The sequence below is a fragment of the Pseudophryne corroboree genome, chromosome 7 (genome assembly GCF_028390025.1).
Source record: "Pseudophryne corroboree isolate aPseCor3 chromosome 7, aPseCor3.hap2, whole genome shotgun sequence".
NCBI lineage: Eukaryota > Metazoa > Chordata > Amphibia > Anura > Myobatrachidae > Pseudophryne > Pseudophryne corroboree.
Window position 1 is genome coordinate 135,380,016 of NC_086450.1, and position 20,512 is coordinate 135,400,527.

Below are 20,512 nucleotides of genomic sequence, written 5' to 3' on the forward strand. Positions count from 1 at the left end.
CAGGTGAATTCATCTATTTTGCAGCGTCAGTAATTATCCTACCTGCTACCACAGACAGGGATCCTGAAAACATGACCTGTTGGGGATACTTGTGAGTTGGAGTTGAGAACCACTGTTCTATTCAATCAGATCAAATGTCTTCATAGACATCTATAGCAATGGTGCCACTTTTAGGGTTTAAAGAGCACTCTTTGGTCACTTTGAATTCTTTTGGTATAATGGTATTAGTAGAAGTTTATTTCTGATTAGCAGTTATCGCCTCCACACAGCAGAGGCCAGTACTTTCTTGTTTGTGCATTGAAATAATATTATGGACCTAAATAAATCGAAGACCCATTTCTGTGCCATTGTGTGTAGCAATGGGGGCAAATTAATGCTGCTAACACTGGGGAGGTGACAGAAATCTCACCCTCCAATCATCTCCATCTAGTCAGGTCTCCTTCTGAAGCATTCCATGCTGAAGCAGCAAATGCTGGCTATATCATTCAATTCATGACATGTCTATCAAAGAGCCGCCCCCTTTGGCATATATTTGATCAAGTCTTGCTTGTCAATCAGTGTCTCCTAACTGAGGCTCTTGAAGATTTGAAAGGAACAAATAATAGGGATTTCTTTACATGTACTATGCACAGATTTTTCATCATGTTATGATCTGAACAAGTAATAATCAGAAGGCAGTTCATATATAGAGTTCATACATAGATTTTACAGGCTGCACAAATGTGGGCTTGTCCTTTTCATCTTTTTTTTTTTTAAGTTCCCAGTTTGTTTTATTCATGAATTGTTCCCAATGGTAAAGCAATCTGAAGTATTCTGGTGCAATATTAATGAATATTAATAATAATGAATAATCCAATCACAAACAAGTTGTGACATCATTGCCCCATTGACGCCAATGGTTTCACTGAAGTGATTTGCAGCTTGTTTTTTTCCATTAGTACTGTATATACTTCACACCCGTGTGTGTGTGTGTGTGTGTGTGTGTGTGTGTGTGTGTGTGTGTGTGTGGTAGTAGTAGACAGATGTACATTAACTGTTTAATGCTAAATATATATCTAGATGAAGTCTGGTTTACCTGTGATGGGACTTCAGTTCTGTGGGTGGCCTTCAACTGTCCTGCCAGGAAATCTTCCATTTTCTTCCCCGATTCCGGGCCTTGGGATTGGATTATCTGAAGGGAACAGTCAGGCTTTCCTTACCCCAAATGCTCAGACAAGCAAAAGTGAATCCCCTGCGACACACAGTGACAAATTAGTCTGCACCCCGTCTCCTGCTGTTGAATTGCCAAAACAGGTGGATTTTCCTAGCCCGCAGCCAATACCAGAAGGTAGGTTTATTTTTTACATGTAATCTTCTTTTTTTTTTTTTTGTACCCAGAATTGTGTCATACATATAGTAAAAGATTGGGGAGTCTGTCATGCATAGGAGAAAAAATGTAGTTACAAAAAAACACAGCTAACCAGTGACAGATCTTACCTAGGGGCTGCAATCCCCTCCGGTAAAAATATGCCACCCCCAGTTAGCCAGTGCACTGGCAGTGGCTTCCCCTTGGAGGTGCTACCAACCAAGCAAACTCCAGACAGGCAGGTTCTGGACCTTTTATAAATGTATATGTTAGTAGTAGATTGTAGTAGCCCTTGAATTTTCAGAGTGAGATGAAAATATGATTGAAGAAACAAGATAAATTGGTAATTTACTAATAAAAGTGAAGACCTAATTAGTTTAATATTATACATCTTTGCCATTGTTTTGCTGATAGAAATGCAGTATGGCTGGTGGAGAATCACAGATCTGGAAGATCTGAAATCTTTACTGAAAGTACTTCATCTTCGAGGAATAAGGGAGAAGTCTCTGCAGAAACAAATTCAGAAGCACTTTGACTTCATCACTCAAGCCTGTGTGAAAAATAAAGAACGTAAGTGTTTTGCTCATTGTTGTTAAGTTCTATTACTAAAGGGATCATTTATTTCTTCTATCTTCATCATATGTGAATACAACTCTTTGCATCAGTCTAAGATAAGTATAGAAATCCCTGTCCAACCTAACGGTCCAGTTTTACTAAGGACAGCAAAGAATATGTGTGGGCGGGGGTGCTTGGCCTACTGTATTGAGTGTAGCAGCTATGGGGCCCAGAGGTGAGTGTAGACTGTCAAGTCTTGCACTCCATCCGCCCACTTTCCTCCACGATAGCCCCGCTCCTTGAGGCACCTACAGCTGTCCTGTGGTACTCGCTCTGCTCTAAAAAGACTTGTGGCAAGCAAGGTAGGAAGAGCCCTCTCTTTGCACTTTTTATAACTGGGCAGGTGCCCGGGAGGGAGGTGCTAAATAAGCCTGCCTGTTGTATCTCTGGAGTGTGGCCATGGTAAAATATAGGCATTTCTAGGAAATTTGGCTGCGTAGGCTAAACCATTGTTCATAAACATGCAAGGAACCAGTGATATCTCACAGTGGTAAAGGGGGTTTGGACTGTGGAACATGAGCATTCAGGGCACAAATTATATATAGTAGGTGATGTGTGAAACAGATTCGGTTAACATGGTACAGTATAATATACTAAAAACCTTGTGTTTATTCCACTTTCTGCTGGTTAGTACTTAATGGGAAGGATGGTGCTTGGATTTTTATTTTTTTTCAGAAGTAGTTTTTTTATATGCTTTAAATCCTTTTCTTTAAGTCCATTGGATGACACTGCAGATGTTGGTATAATGGTATGGACCCAAGATCACAGGTACTTTAAATTCAAAGCTTGTTTGTAGTTCCTCCCCCTATTGTAGGTCTCACACTTGCAGGGACCTCAGCTATGTTTATCCAAATTATTACAGTACTGGAAAGAGAGACACAAACAAAAAGGTGAAAAAGAACAACCTTCTCCTTCAAACTCAAACATCAAAACATAAGAGAAAACAAGGGCGTAAAGGGTGAGCGCACAGTGTTCACCAGTGGTCTCAATGAAAAGTGTTTAACATAAGTATAAAGATTCCCTTTACTTATTCATAATATTGGGGAACACTGGAGATGTTTGAGAAGTCTTAAAGCTGCCTTTGCAGTTGGGTATGCTCAGTGAAAGTAGGGTTAATCCCCTTTCTTCCAAAACATAATTTCTGGATGCAAATACATGAAACCAGGTAAATGTACTGTATGAATGGATATCCAGGTGACAAAACACACTGCTCAGCCTGGACCCTGTACCATACCTCGAGGAGGCACTCACCACTCTGGTAGAATGTGCCTGAGATTTTGATGAGCAGAAAACTGAATGAAATTAAAACTGAACCTTCAGGAAACTAGGTCTTAGCCCCATGTACAGACCCTCCTGTAAGAATAATAACAACCTAGATAACCTAAAGGACAAAGTAGGAAACCGTCAGAAGAGCCACCATCACAGCTATGATCTTTGTTGCCAGATCCAGTAATATTAGTTCTGAACTGAAAACCAAAGAAGGCTCGATCTTCCTCCAATATTGAGATGTCCATTTGGAGGCCAAAATAGGCCTAAGATTCCTCAACCACTACAAAAATAATCTCAAGAAGGTTCTCCACTGTCTGATCAGCTCATCCTTCAGGAATAAGGCAATAGGGATAGAAATGGTTCTGAACCTGGACAACCATCATTGGAGTCATCCACCTTGGATTGGAGGTGAATCCACCTTACGTTGTCTTTACTAGGAAGATTTTAACTTCACACAAATATCCGTAGCTAACAAATGTCAAGATTCAGGAAAGTAACAGAAACAAGACATTTCCCCCTACACTTATACTTAGAAGAGTTGGGGACACGCGGTACAATATACAGTATGCCTTTCTGTGAAGTCCATTGCTGTGCAAATCACCAAAACTAAAACACCATGTCTCCATCATGAAGGGATAAAGAGTCCGATTCTAGCTCATCCTGTGCCGGAAACTCCAGTAGACACTTGCAAAATGTAGCCAATATATTAACACATTTTGTAAGGAAGCCTTCATCTACCTCTGCATAATATGCCAAAAAAATAAAAAAATAACAGTTTATGCCTACATATTTTTACTGTTTGTAGAAGAGTGAGTAAACCATTGAAATGACAGAAAAATAGTCCTTGTATACAGCTCCAGTGTTACTATATCGTGTTTAATAGCTGTGTATCTGTAACGGTGTATATAGACTTTCAAGTGGCATTGCATATGAAATTCATTTATTTAGAGACCCTGATTTTCTTTATTTTACTCAGCATTCTTCTTGTTCCTATAGCCCTCATACTCCTGAAAGGACATGAGCACTGCGAGCTGACACAAGACTTGGTGGAGAACTGGTGTGTGGAAGATCAGGAAATGGAGGTTGATATTGCCATTCTTCAGCAGGTGGAAGAGCTGGAGAGGAGAGTGGCCTCTGCTAGTTTACAAGTAAAGGTCAGTGTTCCCTCTGATTTTATACCCTGCTGGGTGGACCAGCGATGAAGGGACTGTGCTTAGTTTTTCTCCCAACTCAAATATATAAACTCAAATATATATATGGGTATTGTATTAAGGTCTATATTTTGCACTGAACCATCGTGAACAACTTTTATCTGTCTGGTGACTGTGACAGCAAAGTGCTAATTGGTTACTGTGATGCACTGTTAATAAATGATCTGTACACTTTGGAGCACAATTCTATAGACCAGTGGTTATCAAACTTGGTCCTCAGGACCCCACAAAGTTCACGTTTTCCAGATCACCCAGCAGGTGTACTGTGTATCACCAACTGTCACATTTTAAAAGGCCACAGGTGACTTGGAAAACATGAACTGTGTGGGGTCTTGAGGACAGAGTTTGAGAACTTGTGATATAGACCAATCCTGTCTGAGCCATAGGGATAAATGTAATAGTCTGTAACTTGCAGGCATTGGCAACTTTCCAGCAAGTCTGCCCTGTGTTTTAAAGGGGCAGTCATTTAAATGTCTGGTTATGCATTTAAAATTATTACCGCTTTAAAACAATGGGCAGACTCGCAGGCTATTACATTTACACCATAATGTTTTCTCATATCCCCGTGGCCAATGAAATCCTCTTGCTTACATAAAATTCTTCCCATATGGTTTTCTATTTTATTGGTTCACATTAGGATAAAAATGAATTGCACTGAAATTTAAAGGTACGAAAAGTGTACTTGTTTCTCTGCGAAGGAGATGGACTTTTTTTTTCGTGTTGAGTTTCATGTAAATGAATGACTCTTAAAGAGTCCTAGGCTTCTCATAAATAATAGTTCAGCCAATCCATTATGTATAGGTGCCATTTATTGAAGGTAAGATCACGTCCCAATGTTACCGAGAGCCAGCAGGTACTACCAAGAGACTCTCTGTTTTAGTTTACTTGAATGGATGTCTGAGAAGATGGCTTTAGCACATTTTGGCATGTCAAGAGAAATGAAATAAATTCATATAAAAAGAATGTATTGCAGAATGTGTGCTAACATTTCTCTTGCTGCTTAGGGCTGGCTGTGTCCGGAGCCTGCCTCCGAGAGGGAAGACTTGGTTTATCATGAACATAAGTCAGTAACTAAATGGCATATGGAACATGATGGAGACCACACAACAGATGAAGGAAGCAATTCATATGCTCTAGAACGGAAGAGCGACAACCCTCTAGATATAGCCGTAACCAGGCTGACTGACTTGGAGAGGAACATTGAGAGAAGGTATCTGAAGAGCCCCTTAAGTACCACCATTCAGATCAAACTGGATAATGTGGGCACAGTTACTGTCCCTGCTCCTGCACCATCTATTAGTGGTGATGGTGACGGGTAGGTCATTGAAATTAATATATATATATATATAACCAATTATTGTGCTTCTTTGCTCAGTGGAGCTTGTTATTTCCTGCCTGTTCTCTCTGTAGCTTCTCGTGTGTCTTTTTACAGATCATGTTATCCTGCATGATGCTTTTGTTGAATAATGTTTGTTCTCTATGTCAATAATCCTGCAAAGTGAATTGTATATGACTGTTACTAAGTTTCTTGGCTCTTATCCAGTCTGTGTTCTATATTTAATTCATTTGCTTTTACTTATTGGCTGTTTATGTTTCGTCACTGCTTGGCTTTCAGTGTGATTGTTACCTATGTGTAATGGTAGAGAAACACAATTATTATATTGTTTCATTATCTCCTGTGCAGGACAGAGGATGACATTGCCCCAGGTCTGAAGGTCTGGAGGAAAGCCCTCTCAGAGGTCAGCAGCGCGGCCCAACTGTCACTCTGCATCCAGCAGCTGCAGAAATCTATTGCATGGGAGAAGTCTATCATGAAAGTTGTAAGTCCCTATGGCTAAAGGGAATGTGTTATTTAGTTATCATCCGGCTGAGAGCCCATCATCCAGTGGAGGATTAAAAAAAGTCAATTCAAGTAATTAAAACTCCTTAACACTCTCGCCAAGTTGGTAAAAGTTAGGGGAAGGCCGCTCCAAATTTCCCAGATGGCACCAGCAGCCTTCATTTGTCCTTCCAACCGAGGCTCAATACCACTATACTTCCACATTGGTGATATATAGGTACTTCCACATACAGTATATTGGGTGTATACAGTAAAACTAAAATGCAGACATTTGCACCTATAATGGTCAGACCACATATACAGTATTCATTGTGATAAAGGAACTACCTGTAGAATCTTAGAAAATGTAATATTTACTTTATTTTTATTCTTTTTCTTTTTCCCATTCTATCATGGCCATAAATAAATTATACATTTGCTGCTCTTCTCCCAAATCAAAGCTTCGGAAAGTCATAAAATGCACTGTTATCTGCAAAAAATAATAATCTACATATCCAATTTGTGAGCAAAGGGGGAAACCATTTACATGTTTATTTATCAAGCAGTAAAAAGAGTGGAGAAGTTTGTCCATAGCAACTAATTAGTAGCTACCTATCATTTTTTAGAATGCACTTTATAAATGATACCTCACAGTTGATTGGTTGCTGTGGGCAACTTTTCCACTTGTCCACTTCTCTACTCTTTTCACTGCTTAATTCATCAACTATTCAGTCGTAAAGTGGTTAAACAACACTCCTGCTTTTATCACACAGCTTTACTGTATACACTTGACTGGAGTAGCACAGAATTTGTTCTGTGCTAGTATTACTTTCCTTTTTTGCTATGTGGTCTTCCCATACACCTATGTTTGCCAATAAATATACAGCAGGAGGGGATTTTATATATGTTTTATGTGTGTTGCAGTACTGCCAAATATGCCGCAAAGGAGATAACGAAGAATTGCTGCTGTTGTGTGACGGATGTGATAAAGGATGTCACACTTACTGTCATAGGCCCAAAATCACAGCTATACCAGAGGGTGACTGGTTCTGTCCTGCCTGCATCGCTAAGGTAATACATGATATATATTGCTGGGTCTTGCAATGAGAAACACACAAAAACCTTTTGGTTAGTGTGAATAATCTTCGGTGTGCAGACATTATTTTCTATTTGCACTTCCACTGGGTTTTAACCTAGTCAATACATCTGGGTTTTGAATTATAGGCAAGTGGAAATACGTTAAAAATTAAGAAGGCAAATCTGAAAGGGAAAAAAGGTTCTGAGGCAAAAAAAGGAAAGAAGATATCTGGGGATGCAGAAGATGAGAATGCTGTAGCAACCGGAGCCTCTGGTAAAAAAGGGAGTAAGGACTCCAAGAAGAGAAAAATGGAGGAAAATAGCTTTAGTCCTGCAAAACAAGAGAGCTCGCCCGCATCCAAAAAATCAAAACCTGCCACCAAGGATGACCCTAAGGATCTGTCCCTTTGCAGGTAAGATGTTCTTTACCATCTTCCTGTCTTATTTTATTTATTGTCTTTATTTTTGTCTATTCTGATGTGGCAGCATTCCAAGCTCCCATACTAGAGTGTACAGAATTTCCAAAGGGCAACACCTCGTCATCATGCTAGGTGGTGCCATTCAGACCTTTCTCCACTTTTCAAAGATGGCATCTGCTACTGGAAGCCCTGGATCAGTATATTCACCCCCTGTTCCCTAGGGGGTGTTTGGGGCAGCATTGCCCAGGTTGCACTCGTCCTTTAGGTCTGATTCCATTATGGGCAGGTGACCAGTCTATTCATTATCCCTTCATTTCTACAAAAGTCGGTGAAAATTAACATTTTCACCTACTTTTGTAGAAATTAAGTAATGGAGCCATTCATTAGAAAAGTAATACAGGAGAAATAACAGATATCTTCTGCTTACCTTTTAGTCCTGATCTGGCTCAGCATTTCCATACTACATTTTCGGAATTTGACTGAGTTAACCTACGCCATCTTCAGATGTGTTGATTCCCGAAGCCCCACACCTTCCTCTGGGAAGGAAGACGGAGTTGCGAAAAGGGATTCTTTATCCTTTGCCTCTGTTTGAGTCCCTCTGCAGGACACCAGTTTTGTTGTACGCATGCATGAACATAGTTAACATATGTGCACTGACACTTCTGTGTAAGACCAGGCAGTGGTAACCTTCATTGCTGCCAAAGTAGAAGTGTTAGAGATCGTGGATACAGCTGTCCCCATGTCAGAGCAATATCCACCGCTGCTACTCGCAATGAGTTGGAGACTAAGTTGAGGGGCAGTGCACAGTAAATAGACCTCATGGACAGGTAGCTTCCTTTGCACTACGGCAGCAGAAAGCAACACCCTCTGCTGAGGTTTCTCCTCATTGTCATTCATGAGCTTTCCTTCGGGTTCTGGAAGTCTTGGGGGGGACGGGGGGGGTGGGGTGGGGGGGACTAAAGGGCAGATGTACTAAGCCTTGTAGAGAGATAAAGTGGAGAGAGAACATACCAGCCAATCAGCTCTGTCATTTTTCAAAGACAACCTGTATACATGGCAGGTAGGAGCTGATTGGTTGGTAGTTTATTTCTCTACACTCTGTCTCTCTCCAAGGTTTCTCTGACGTCCTAAGTGGATGCTGGGACTCCGTAAGGACCATGGGGAATAGCGGCTCCGCAGGAGACTGGGCACAACTAAAAGAAAGCTTTAGACTACTAGGTGTGCACTGGCTCCTCCCACTATGACCCTCCTCCAGACTTCAGTTAGAATCTTGTGCCCGGCTGAGCTGGATGCACACTAGGGGCTCTCCTGAGCTCCTAGAAAGAACAGCAACAGCTGGGAAGTCTGCATTTTTACCCCATGTTCCCTCACAGCCAAAGAAAGCACCGTATTATCAGGTACAGTCCTTTCGGCCCAATAAGGGCAAGCGGGTTAAAGGTGCGTCCTTTCTGCCCAGAGGCAGAGGTAGAGGGAAAAAGCTGCAGCATACAGCCAGTTCCCAGGAGCAAAAGTCCTCCCCCGCTTCCTCTAAGTCCACAGCATGACGCTGGGGCTCCACAGGCGGAGCCAGGTATGGTGGGGGCCCGTCTCAGAAATTTCAGCGATCAGTGGGCTCGCTCACGGGTGGATCCCTGGATCTTTCAAGTAGTATCTCAGGGGTACAAGCTGGAATTCGAGACGTCTCTCCCCCGCCGTTTCCTCAAATCTGCCTTGCCAACAACTCCCTCAGGCAGGGAGGCAGTGTTAGAGGCAGTTCACAAGCTGTATTCCCAGCAGGTGATAGTAAAGGTGCCCCTACTTCAACAAGGACGGGGTTACTATTCAACAATGTTTGTGGTGCCGAAACCGGACGGTTCGGTGAGACCCATTTTAAATTTGAAATCCTTGAACACATATATAAAAAAATTCAAGTTCAAGATGGAATCGCTCAGGGCGGTTATTGCAAGCCTGGACGAGGGAGATTACATGGTATCACTGGACATCAAGGATGCTTACCTGCATGTCCCCATTTACCATCCTCACCAGGAGTACCTCAGATTTGTGGTACAGGATTGTCATTACCAATTCCAGACGTTGCCGTTCGGTCTATCCACGGCTCCGAGGGTCTTTACCAAGGTAATGGTCGAAATGATGATACTCCTTCGAAAGAAGGGAGTTTTAATTATCCCGTACTTGGACGATCTCCTGATAAAGGCGAGATCCAGGGAGCAGTTGTTGGTCGGGGTAGCACTATCTCGGGAGGTGCTACAACAGCACGGCTGGATTCTAAATATTCCAAAGTCACAGCTGGTCCCTACGACACGTCTACTGTTCCTGGGGATGGTTCTGGACACAGAACAGAAAAAAGTGTTTCTCCCGGAGGAGAAGGCCAAGGAGCTGTCATCTCTAGTCAGAGGCCTCCTAAAACCAAAACAGGTGTCGGTGCATCACTGCACGCGGATCCGGGTAAAGATGGTAGCTTCCTACGAAGCAATTCCATTCGGCAGGTTCCATGCGAGAACCTTTCAGTGGGACCTGTTGGACAAGTGGTCCGGATCGCATCTTCAGATGCATCGGCTGATAACCCTGTCTCCAAGGACCAGGGTGTCTCTGCTGTGGTGGCTGCAGAGTGCTCATCTTCAAGAGGGCCGCAGATTCGGCATACAGGACTGGGTCCTGGTGACCACGGATGCCAGCCTTCAAGGCTGGGGGGCAGTCACACAGGGAAGAAACTTCCAAGGACTATGGTCGAGTCAGGAGACTTCCCTACACATAAATATTCTGGAACTGAGGGCCATTTACAATGCCCTAAGTCAGGCAAAACCCCTGCTTCAAAACCAGCCGGTACTGATCCAGTCAGACAACATCACGGCAGTCGCCCATGTAAACCGACAGAGCGGCACGAGAAGCAGGACGGCGATGGCAGAAGCCACAAGGATTCTCCGATGGGCGGAAAATCACGTGTTAGCACTGTCAGCAGTGTTCATTCCGGGAGTGGACAACTGGGAAGCAGACTTCCTCAGCAGGCACGACCTCCACCCGGGAGAGTGGGGACTTCATCCAGAAGTCTTCCAACTGATTGTAAAGATATTTGGTGCATGTACATGTATTTAACAGCAGCGCTTTTCAACATATATCGTTTGGTGGGATATATGGGCGCTGGGGTGTGAGCTGGCATACTCCCTCTGTGTTTTCTCTATCCGGGCTTTCTTGTGAGTCTGTCCCCTAGCTGAGACAGTGTGTGTGTGTTGGTGTGTCGGTACTCCGTGTCGGCATGTCTGAAGCTGAGTGTTACTCCCCGGAGGAGGTGGCTGGGGGCGCAGATACGGGTCTGGAGATGGCTCTGTCGGCACAGCCGACACCTGATTTGCTTACGATGTTAAGTGCACTTAATACAAATGTGGCCTCATTGTCTAAGAGATTGGATAAATCGGAGTCTCAGACACAAGTGTGGAAAAAATCCATGGAGGATGCTTTGTCAGGCCCCGTCAGGGTCGCAAAAGCGTTCGTTTACCCAGATGGTAGATACGGATACCGACACGGATTCTGATTCCGATGTCGACTTCTCTGAGGCTACCTTACACCCAAGGCTAATTAAGAGTATTCAGTACATGATTGTGGCTATTAAAGAAGTTTTACGTATCTCTGAGGAACCTGCGGTGCTTGAAACAAGGATTTGTTTATTTAAAGGGAAAAAAACCTGAGGTGAAGTTTCCCCCCTCTCATGAAATGAATACTCTTTGTGAAAAGGCTTGGGAGTCGCCGGACAAGAGGTGGCAGATTCCCAAAAGAATTTTCATGGCGTATCCATTCCCCTCTGATCAGTGGCGTAAGTTCGTCCCAGTCGCCCGGAGGCATGATAAATGTTGGTGCCCCCCTACATATACACATACACACACATACCATATGTAGCTATCCGGCACTAAGGGTGAACAGTAGCAGCGTGCTCAGGTACCTTTCCCAGTAGTAATATAGATACACATACAAAGTGGACGCACACCAAGTCAGTTATTACAATAAAACAGACACCAGCATACCATTATAGTACACCTACAGTGCTCCCTCACCCGCCAGCAGGTCTCGATGGAGATGCTTTGGCGCAGTGGTGTGCCGATATAATTAGTGTTCACTGTAGGATTTTTTTTACGGCAGGGTGCTGATCACGGGGAGGGATGGGCAAACTTAGGTACATACTATAATGCTTGGTGCTCCCATACCTATGGGCCAAAACATGGACAGTGCGCGCCGAAGGCGCGCTCCAAAAATCTAGCGGCGTTGTTTCATAATAGGGGCCAAACACTTTATTACAACACGGTGGTGCACCTAATACACATTGCACCAGATAGAACCTCCTACACACTGCGACAGATAGAGCACGTTATACACATTGCACCAGGTAGAGAGCACTGAGGCACACTGCACCAGGTAGAGAGCACTGAGGCACACTGCACCAGGTAGAGAGCACTGAGGCACACTGCACCAGGTAGAGAGCACTGAGGCACACTGCACCAGGTAGAGAGCACTGAGGCACACTGCACCAGGTAGAGAGCACTGAGACACACTGCACCAGGTAGAGAGCACTGAGACACACTGCACCAGGTAGAGAGCACTGAGGCACACTGCACCAGGTAGAGAGCACTGAGACACACTGCACCAGGTAGAGAGCACTGAGGCACACTGCACCAGGTAGAGAGCACTGAGGCACACTGCACCAGGTAGAGAGCACTGAGACACACTGCACCAGGTAGAGAGCACTGAGGCACACTGCACCAGGTAGAGAGCACTGAGGCACACTGCACCAGGTAGAGAGCACTGAGGCACACTGCACCAGGTAGAGAGCACTGAGACACACTGCACCAGGTAGAGAGCACTGAGACACACTGCACCAGGTAGAGAGCACTGAGGCACACTGCACCAGGTAGAGAGCACTGAGACACACTGCACCAGGTAGAGAGCACTGAGGCACACTGCACCAGGTAGAGAGCACTGAGGCACACTGCACCAGGTAGAGAGCACTGAGACACACTGCACCAGGTAGAGAGCACTGAGGCACACTGCACCAGGTAGAGAGCACTGAGGCACACGGCACCAGGTAGAGAGCACTGAGGCACACTGCACCAGGTAGAGAGCACTGAGGCACACTGCACCAGGTAGAGAGCACTGAGATTGAAGTTTACAGCTGCAAAATACTTACAAGGTTAATTTAGCCCAGGGGGACTCTCATGTGCTTACCGGGTCCGGCGGCGCACGGCTGGGTCTGGCGGCGTGGCGGGGTACGGCAGGCAGAAAACGGCGGGTTGGTAGGGCGCACAAAAACGGGCAGGGTGGGATTCATCTGTCTAAAAAAAGGTGCAGACACCTAGCGTGAACACTAGATATATATATAAAAAAAACACAAACGCCTCATTCACTTAAACACACACACACACGTCTCTTTCACTTACACACACAAGTCTCTCTTACATACACATGCCTCCCACTTACACACACATACATGCCTCTCACTTACATACACATGTCTCTCACTTACACACATCACTCACACACATGCCTTTTACTTGAATGCACAACTTTCATTAAAAACACACACACACCTCACTTAAAAACAAGCACACACAAAACACAGTGCTTCCCCCCAAATACACCTCTCCCCTACCCCCCACACAGTGTCTACCTTTGGCTTTCATCATCAGGCTGACGGAGCAGAGAGCTTCCCTCGGCTGGCTAGAAGAGGAGCTGTGCTCTGGAGCTCCCCCTAGCTGCAGCCAGTGCCATCTCTCCCTACAGGAGGCAGCTTCCGTGTCAGTGACTGCTCCTCCGTCCACAATAGCAGCGCAGTTCTCAGGCTGCGGGAGACAGTGGAGGAGATGCGCCCCCTTGTGGTCAGGAGCCCGGCGGCAGCCGACTCCACTGCCTCCCACAGTTCCGCCCCTGCCTCTGATAACAGGGACAAATGGGAGTCGTCTCCGAATGTCGACAAGGCTCTTTCCCGGTTGTCTAAGAAGGTGGCGCTTCCGTCTCCTGACATGGCACCTCTCAACGATCCAGCGGATCGCAAGCTGGAGACGTCTCTGAAGGCCATTTTCGCAAATACGGGTGCATTGCTCAGACCTGCTGTGGCGTCGGTATGGGCGAGTAGTGCTATTGCTAAATGGGCTGAGAATTTAGCTTCTGATATGGATACCCTTGATAAAGACGATGTTCTTTTGACTCTTGGTTATATCAAGGACGCTGCAGATTACCTGAAGGATGCGGCGAGGGATGTTGGTCTCTTGGGATCAAGAGCCAATGCCATGGCGATCTCGGCCAGGAGGGCGCTGTGGATCCATCAATGGAATGCTGATGCCGACTCCAAGAAAGCTATGGAAGCTCTCCTTTCAAAGGTAGTGTCTTGTTTGGTGACGGCTTGGCTGACCTGGTGTCTACCGCGACTGCGGGTAAGTCATCTTTTCTTCCTTATGTTCCTACACAGCAGAAAAAGGCACCCCATCAACAAATGCAGTTCTTTCGTCCAAATAAATACAAGCGGGGTAAAGGTTCGTCCTTCCTCGCTTCAAAGGGTAGAGGACGGGGAAGAAAGTCGCCTGCAGTATCAGGCGCACAGGACCAAAAGTCCTCCCCCGCCTCTACCAAGTCTACCGCATGACGCTGGGGCTCCACTGGGGGAGTCCGGACCGGTGTAAAGGGCCGTCTGCAGCTCTTCAGTCAGGTCTGGGTTCAATCAGGCCTGGATCCTTGGGTTCTAGAAATAGTCTCTCAGGGATACAGGCTGGAGTTTCAGGAGATGCCCCCTCACCGCTTTTTCATTTCGGCCTTGCCAATGTCCCTTCCGGACAGGGCGGTCGTGAAGGCAGCAATACAAAAGCTGTGTCAACAGAGGGTCATTGTTCCCATTCCCCCGTCCCAACGGGGGGAGGGGTTCTACTCGAGCCTCTTTGTTGTTCCGAAGCCGGACGGTTCTGTCAGACCTATTCTGAACCTAAAATCCCTCAATCCTTACTTGAAAGTTTTCAAGTTCAAGATGGAATCTCTTCGGGCTGTGATTTCCAGCCTAAAAGGGGGGGATTTTATGGCGTCAGTAAATATAAAGGATGCCTACTTACACGTCCCGATTTATCCTCCGCATCAAGCTTTCCTCAGGTTTGCGATACAGGATTGTCATTACCAATTTCAGACATTGCCGTTTGGGCTTTCCACGGCCCCGAGGATTTTCACCAAAGTTATGTCGGAAATGATGGTTCTCCTTCGCAAACAAGGGGTTACAGTTATCCCGTACTTGGACGATCTCCTGATAAAGGCGAGGTCCAAGGAAAAATTGTTAAGAAATGTGGAATTGTCTCTGTCGGTTCTGCGACAACACGGTTGGGTTCTAAATTTACCAAAGTCTCAGTTGATTCCGACCACTCGGCTGCCCTTTCTGGGCATGATTCTGGGTACGGAGTTACAGAGAGTGTTTCTTCCGGAAGACAAGGCTCTGGAACTACAGACAATGGTCAGGGAGCTTCTGAGGCCGACAAGTGTGTCGATTCATCAGTGTACTCGAGTTCTGGGGAAAATGGTTGCGGCGTACGAAGCCATTCCGTTTGGCAGGTTTCATGCCGGGTGTTTCAGTGGGGTCTGCTGTGCAAATGGTCACCTGCACATGCACCGGAAAATAAGCCTATCTTCCAGGGCCAGGATTTCTCTCCTGTGGTGGCTGCAAAGTTCTCACCTTCTAGAAGGGCGCCGATTCGGAATCCAGGACTGGGTCCTACTGACAACAGATGCAAGTCTCCGAGGCTGGGGTGCAGTCACCCAAGGAAGAAATTTCCAGGGGAAATGGTTAGACCAGGAATCTTGTCTCCACATAAATGTACTCGAGTTAAGAGCCATTTACAACGGCCTGTTCCAAGCAAAGAGCCTTCTTCAGGGTCGACCTGTCCTGATCCAGTCGGACAACATAACAGCGGTGGCGCATGTAAACCGTCAAGGCGGAAAAGAAGCAGGGTGGCTATGGTGGAGGCCACAAGAATCCTTCGCTGGGCGGAACAGCACGTGAGCGCTCTGTCAGCAGTTTTCCTCCCGGGAGTGGACAGCTGGGAAGCAGACTTCTTCAGCAGACACGATCTCCATCCGGGAGAGTGGGCTCTTCACCAAGAGGTATTTGCAGAAGTAACGAAGCGTTGGTGAATTCCTCTGATAGACATGATGGCGTCTCGCTTCAACAAGAAGCTTCCGAGGTATTGTTCCAGGTCAAGGGACCCTCAAGCCAGTGCAGTGGACGCCCTGGTGACTCCGTGGGTGTTTCCGTCGGTATATGTGTTCCCTACACTTCCTCTCATTACAAAGGTGCTGGGAATTATACGACGAGCAAAGGTTCGGGCGATTTTCGTAGGTCCAGATTGGCCGCACAGGGCCTGGTATCCGGATCTTCAGGAATTATTGGTGGAAGATCCTTGGTCGCTTCCTCTAAGAGAGGACCTGTTACTGCAGGGGCCATGCGTGTTTCCAGACTTACCGCGGCTGCGTTTGACAGCATGGAGGTTGAGCGCCAGATCTTAGCTCGAAAAGGTATTCCTGGGGAGGTCATCCCCACTCTCCTTAAGGCTAGGAAAGAGGTTACGGCGAAACATTATCACCGTATTTGGATTAAATATGTTTCGTGGTGTGAAACCAAAACTGCTCCTGCGGAGGTATTTCCCTTGGGTCGGTTTCTCCATTTTTTGCAGGCAGGCGTCGATGCAGGCCTGAAATTGGGTTCCATCAAAGTGCAAATTTCGGCTTTATATATTTTCTTTCAAAAGGAATTGGCAGTCCTTCCAGAGGTTCAGACTTTTGTGAAGGGAGTGCTGCATATCCATCCTCCGTTTGTGCCGCCTGTGGCGCCGTGGGATCTTGAAGTGGTGTTGCAGTTTCTTATGTCTCCCTGGTTTGAACCTTTACGTAAGGTGGAGTTAAAGTTTCTCACTTGGAAGGTAGTCATGCTTTTGGCTCTGGCGTCTGCCAGGCGAATGTCAGAGTTGGCGGCCTTATCTCACAGGAGTCCGTATTTGATCTTCCATTCGGATAGAGCAGAATTGAGGATTCGTCAACAATTTCTGCCGAAGGTGGTTTCTTCGTTTCACATTAACCAACCTATTGTGGTGTCTGTGGCTACGGATGCTGTGGCAGTTCCAAGATCTCTTGATGTTGTAAGAGCTTTGAAAATTTACATCGCCAGAACGGCTTTTACTAGGAAAACAGAGGCCTTTTTTTTACTGTATGTTTCCAGTAAGATTGGGAATCCTGCTTCTAAGCAAACTATTGCACGCTGGATTTGTAGTACGGTTCAGCAAGCTCATTCTGCGGCGGGGCTACCGTTGCCGAAATCAGTAAAGGCCCATTCTACCAGAAAAGTGGGCTTTTCTCGGCACTTCAGCTTTGCCGAGCAGCTACATGGTCGGGTTCAAACACCTTTGTTACGTTTTACAAGTTTGATACCCTGGCTGAGGAGGACCTCATGTTTGCTCAATCGGTGCTGCAGAGTTGTCCGCACTCTCCCGCCCGTTCTGGAGCTTTGGTATAGACCCCATGGTCCTTTTGGAGTCCCCAGCATCCTCTAGGACGTAAGAGAAAATAGGATTTTAGTACCTACCGGTAAATCCTTTTCTCCTAGTCCGTAGAGGATGCTGGGCGCCCTTCCCAGTGCGGACTGTTACTTGCAGTGTATTATTACTGGTTAAATTTGTTTACACGCGGGTTGTGTATTAGTTATATTCAGCTTGTTGCTGTTGTTAATTCATACTGTCATCTGGTTTCCTGATACTTCGGTTGTACGGTATGTTTGTGGTGTGGGCTGGTTGTTTCTCGCCTTAGTTTAAACAAAAATCCTTTCCTCGAAATGTCCGTCTCTCCTGGGCACAGTTCCTATAACTGAGGTCTGGAGGAGGGGCATAGAGGGAGGAGCCAGTTCACACCCAGTCAAAGCCTTTTCAGTGTGCCCAAGCTCCTGCGGATCCCGTCTATACCCCATGGTCCTTTTGGAGTCCCCAGCATCCTCTACGGACTAGGAGAAAAGGATTTACCAGTAGGTACTAAAATCCTATTATTGCTTCTCATGGAGTCTGCATCTGTAGTCCATTGGCGTAGCCACAGTCCTCTGCGTACCGAAACTGCCATAGCTGTAACCTGTGCGTTAAGTAGGCCAATTTCCTTCATGGCTTCCACCATGACGCTTGCAGAATCCTGAATGTGACGGCTATAAATACAGAGGAGGATGCCGAGTCTCTTCAGAACGACTTAGTTAAATTAGAAGCATGGGCAGCCAAATGGAGAATGCGCTACAACACAGACAAGTGTAAGGTAATGCACTGTGGTAACAAGAACAAAAATTACACCTACCTACTAAATGGGGTAAAATTAGGGGATTCTGTACTGGAAAAGGACTTAGGTGTCCTCATAGATAGCAAGCTAAGCAGTAGTACCCAAAGTAGGACTGCAGCAAAGAAGGCTAATAGGATATTAGCATGCATAAAACGGGGTATTGATGTTAGGGACGAGAGTATTATACTCCCGTTATATAAATCACTAGTGAGGCCACACCTTGAATACTGTGTACAGTTCTGGGCACCGTACTACAAAAAGGATATCCTGGAGCTTGAAAAGGTACAGAGGAGGGCGACCAAACTAATTAAGGGCATGGAGACGATGGAATACAAGGAAAGGCTTGAAAGACTAGGCATGTTTACATTGGAAAAGCGGAGACTAAGAGGGGATATGATCAACATCTACAAATATATAAGGGGACAATACACAGAGCTTGCGCGGGACCTGTTTTTGGTTAGATCAACACAGAGGACTCGTGGACACTCGCTCAGGTTAGAGGAAAGGAGATTCCGCACAATACGGCGTAAAGGCTTTTTCACGGTAAGGACAATACGTGTTTGGAATTCCCTGCCCGAGGGAGTTGTAATGGCGGAATCTGTCAACACCTTTAAGAATGGGTTAGATAAATTCCTATTGGATAAGGATATCCAGGGGTATGGTGCATAGTCATGCATTATAGTTACTATAAATAGGGATAAAATGCAATGGCTGACAGCAGCATCAGTCAGAAATTTTAGTCAAATCATCATGCATAGGACACCACAAATAGGTTGAACTCGATGGACAATTGTCTTTTTTCAACCTCAGATACTATGTATGACTATGTATGACGTAATAGTAAGTCAATTTCACTCCTATTCATTGAATCTAAATCATCAATTAGGTTACCTGACCATTTTACAATGGCCCTAGAGAACCACGCACAAGCAATAGTGGGTCTCTGGGCCACGCCTGCAGCTGTGTACAGTGATTTGAGAGTAGTCTCAATCTTGCGGTCAGCCGTATCCTTTAAGGAGGCTTGCCAGGGACAGGTTAAACAACCTTTCGTGATAATTTAGACACAGAGGCATCCACAATAGGTGGGTTTTCACACTTTTTCCTATCCTCCTGAGGGAAAGGAAAGGAGATAAGTAACCTTTTATGGATCTGAAACTTTTTCTCTGGGTTTACCCAAGTTCCTTCAAAGAGGGAGTTTAACTCCTTTGATGCAGGGAAAGTAACAGAGGATTTCTTTTTTTACATTAAAATAGGAGACTCATCTTCAACAGGTACCTTCTCTGAAATCTGCAATACGTCCCTAATAGCCTCAATCATAGCTTTCACCCCTTGGGTGAGAGCTGCATCATTCCCCCCCCCCCCCCTTCCCCAGATCCACCTCACCGTCCCCTGTATCTGAGGCATCGTCATCAGTGTCGGCCTGCAATATCTGGGATAGTGTACGCTTTTGTGGATTCGTGGGTGGGGCGAGAGGTGCAGTTGTGAGGGCTGAGTCTTTATTCATCAGAACCTCCACAGATTTTCTCAAAAACTGCGTCTCCTTCTCAGTATGGGATAACTTTGTAGAAATATTGGAAATAATCCCCCTTATGGAGTCCACCTACGGGGGTTCGGACCCAGAAGCCTGAGAATGTGTTCTGTTTTGAGTACATTGTATAGACTCTCCAGGAGAAGAGAAACACTCTGCTGTACAAGACACACAGTCTTTTGACATGGTAATGTGAGTTATATGCACACACACACACATGAGAAATACACACACACACACGAGAAATACACACACACACAAGAAAAGTCAGACAGTCTCCCACAGAGTCCTTCAGAGAGCCACTTAGTATGAGGAAACCAGCCACACAGCGCCCCTTCTTATCTAATAATAAAACTAGCCAGGCGCAGACTAACTACCCTTAATAGGGTATTTAGTACTAACAAACTTGCTCCCCCCCTCCCCTCTATAACCCCCTGGTACCGCAGAGGTAGTCTGGAGTTGATGTGGAGGGGCAGCGCTTCCCTGTCAGCATCCTCTGTATAGATTTGCAGGGAGAAAATATCGCTCTGCTCATAGTGAAGTTCCTCCCCCCGTAATGGCGCTCGGCTTCCCGCATTTTCTTTATACTGGCCTGAGGTATTTTAGTGTCTGACAGCGGTTAGAACCCCGGGACGCCGGCGCTGTACTCGCCACCTTTCATTTCATCTGGCTCTGTTAGGGGTGACGGTGTGCTGCGGGAGGGTACGCTCGCCATGGTGGGGCTTGCGAATGACTCCCTCAGGAGCTCTGTGTCCTGTCAGCGGAGTAACGGGACCATTAACTCTTTAGGAAGTTGGGCCGTTCTCCCCCCTAAGTCCCACGAAGCAGGCAGACTGGTGCCAACCAGCCTCCTGTAAAATAACAAACTGAAAATAATAAAACTAGAAAAACTCCTCAGGAGCTCCCCTA

General features: G+C 45.7%; 1 protein-coding gene across 3 annotated transcripts in view; it reads left to right on the plus strand.

Annotated features, from left to right (window-relative positions):
• Window positions 1-20,512, plus strand: part of BAZ2B (bromodomain adjacent to zinc finger domain 2B) — a 131,219-nt gene that overhangs the window by 97,887 nt on the left and 12,820 nt on the right. For all 3 annotated transcript variants that reach the window (XM_063933673.1, XM_063933674.1, XM_063933675.1), the window contains 7 exons: window positions 1,060-1,327; window positions 1,760-1,915; window positions 4,226-4,383; window positions 5,445-5,755; window positions 6,125-6,260; window positions 7,184-7,330; window positions 7,484-7,749. In XM_063933673.1, coding sequence (XP_063789743.1) covers window positions 1,060-1,327; window positions 1,760-1,915; window positions 4,226-4,383; window positions 5,445-5,755; window positions 6,125-6,260; window positions 7,184-7,330; window positions 7,484-7,749 — 1,442 coding nt within the window. The remainder of the gene's footprint in view (window positions 1-1,059; window positions 1,328-1,759; window positions 1,916-4,225; window positions 4,384-5,444; window positions 5,756-6,124; window positions 6,261-7,183; window positions 7,331-7,483; window positions 7,750-20,512) is intronic.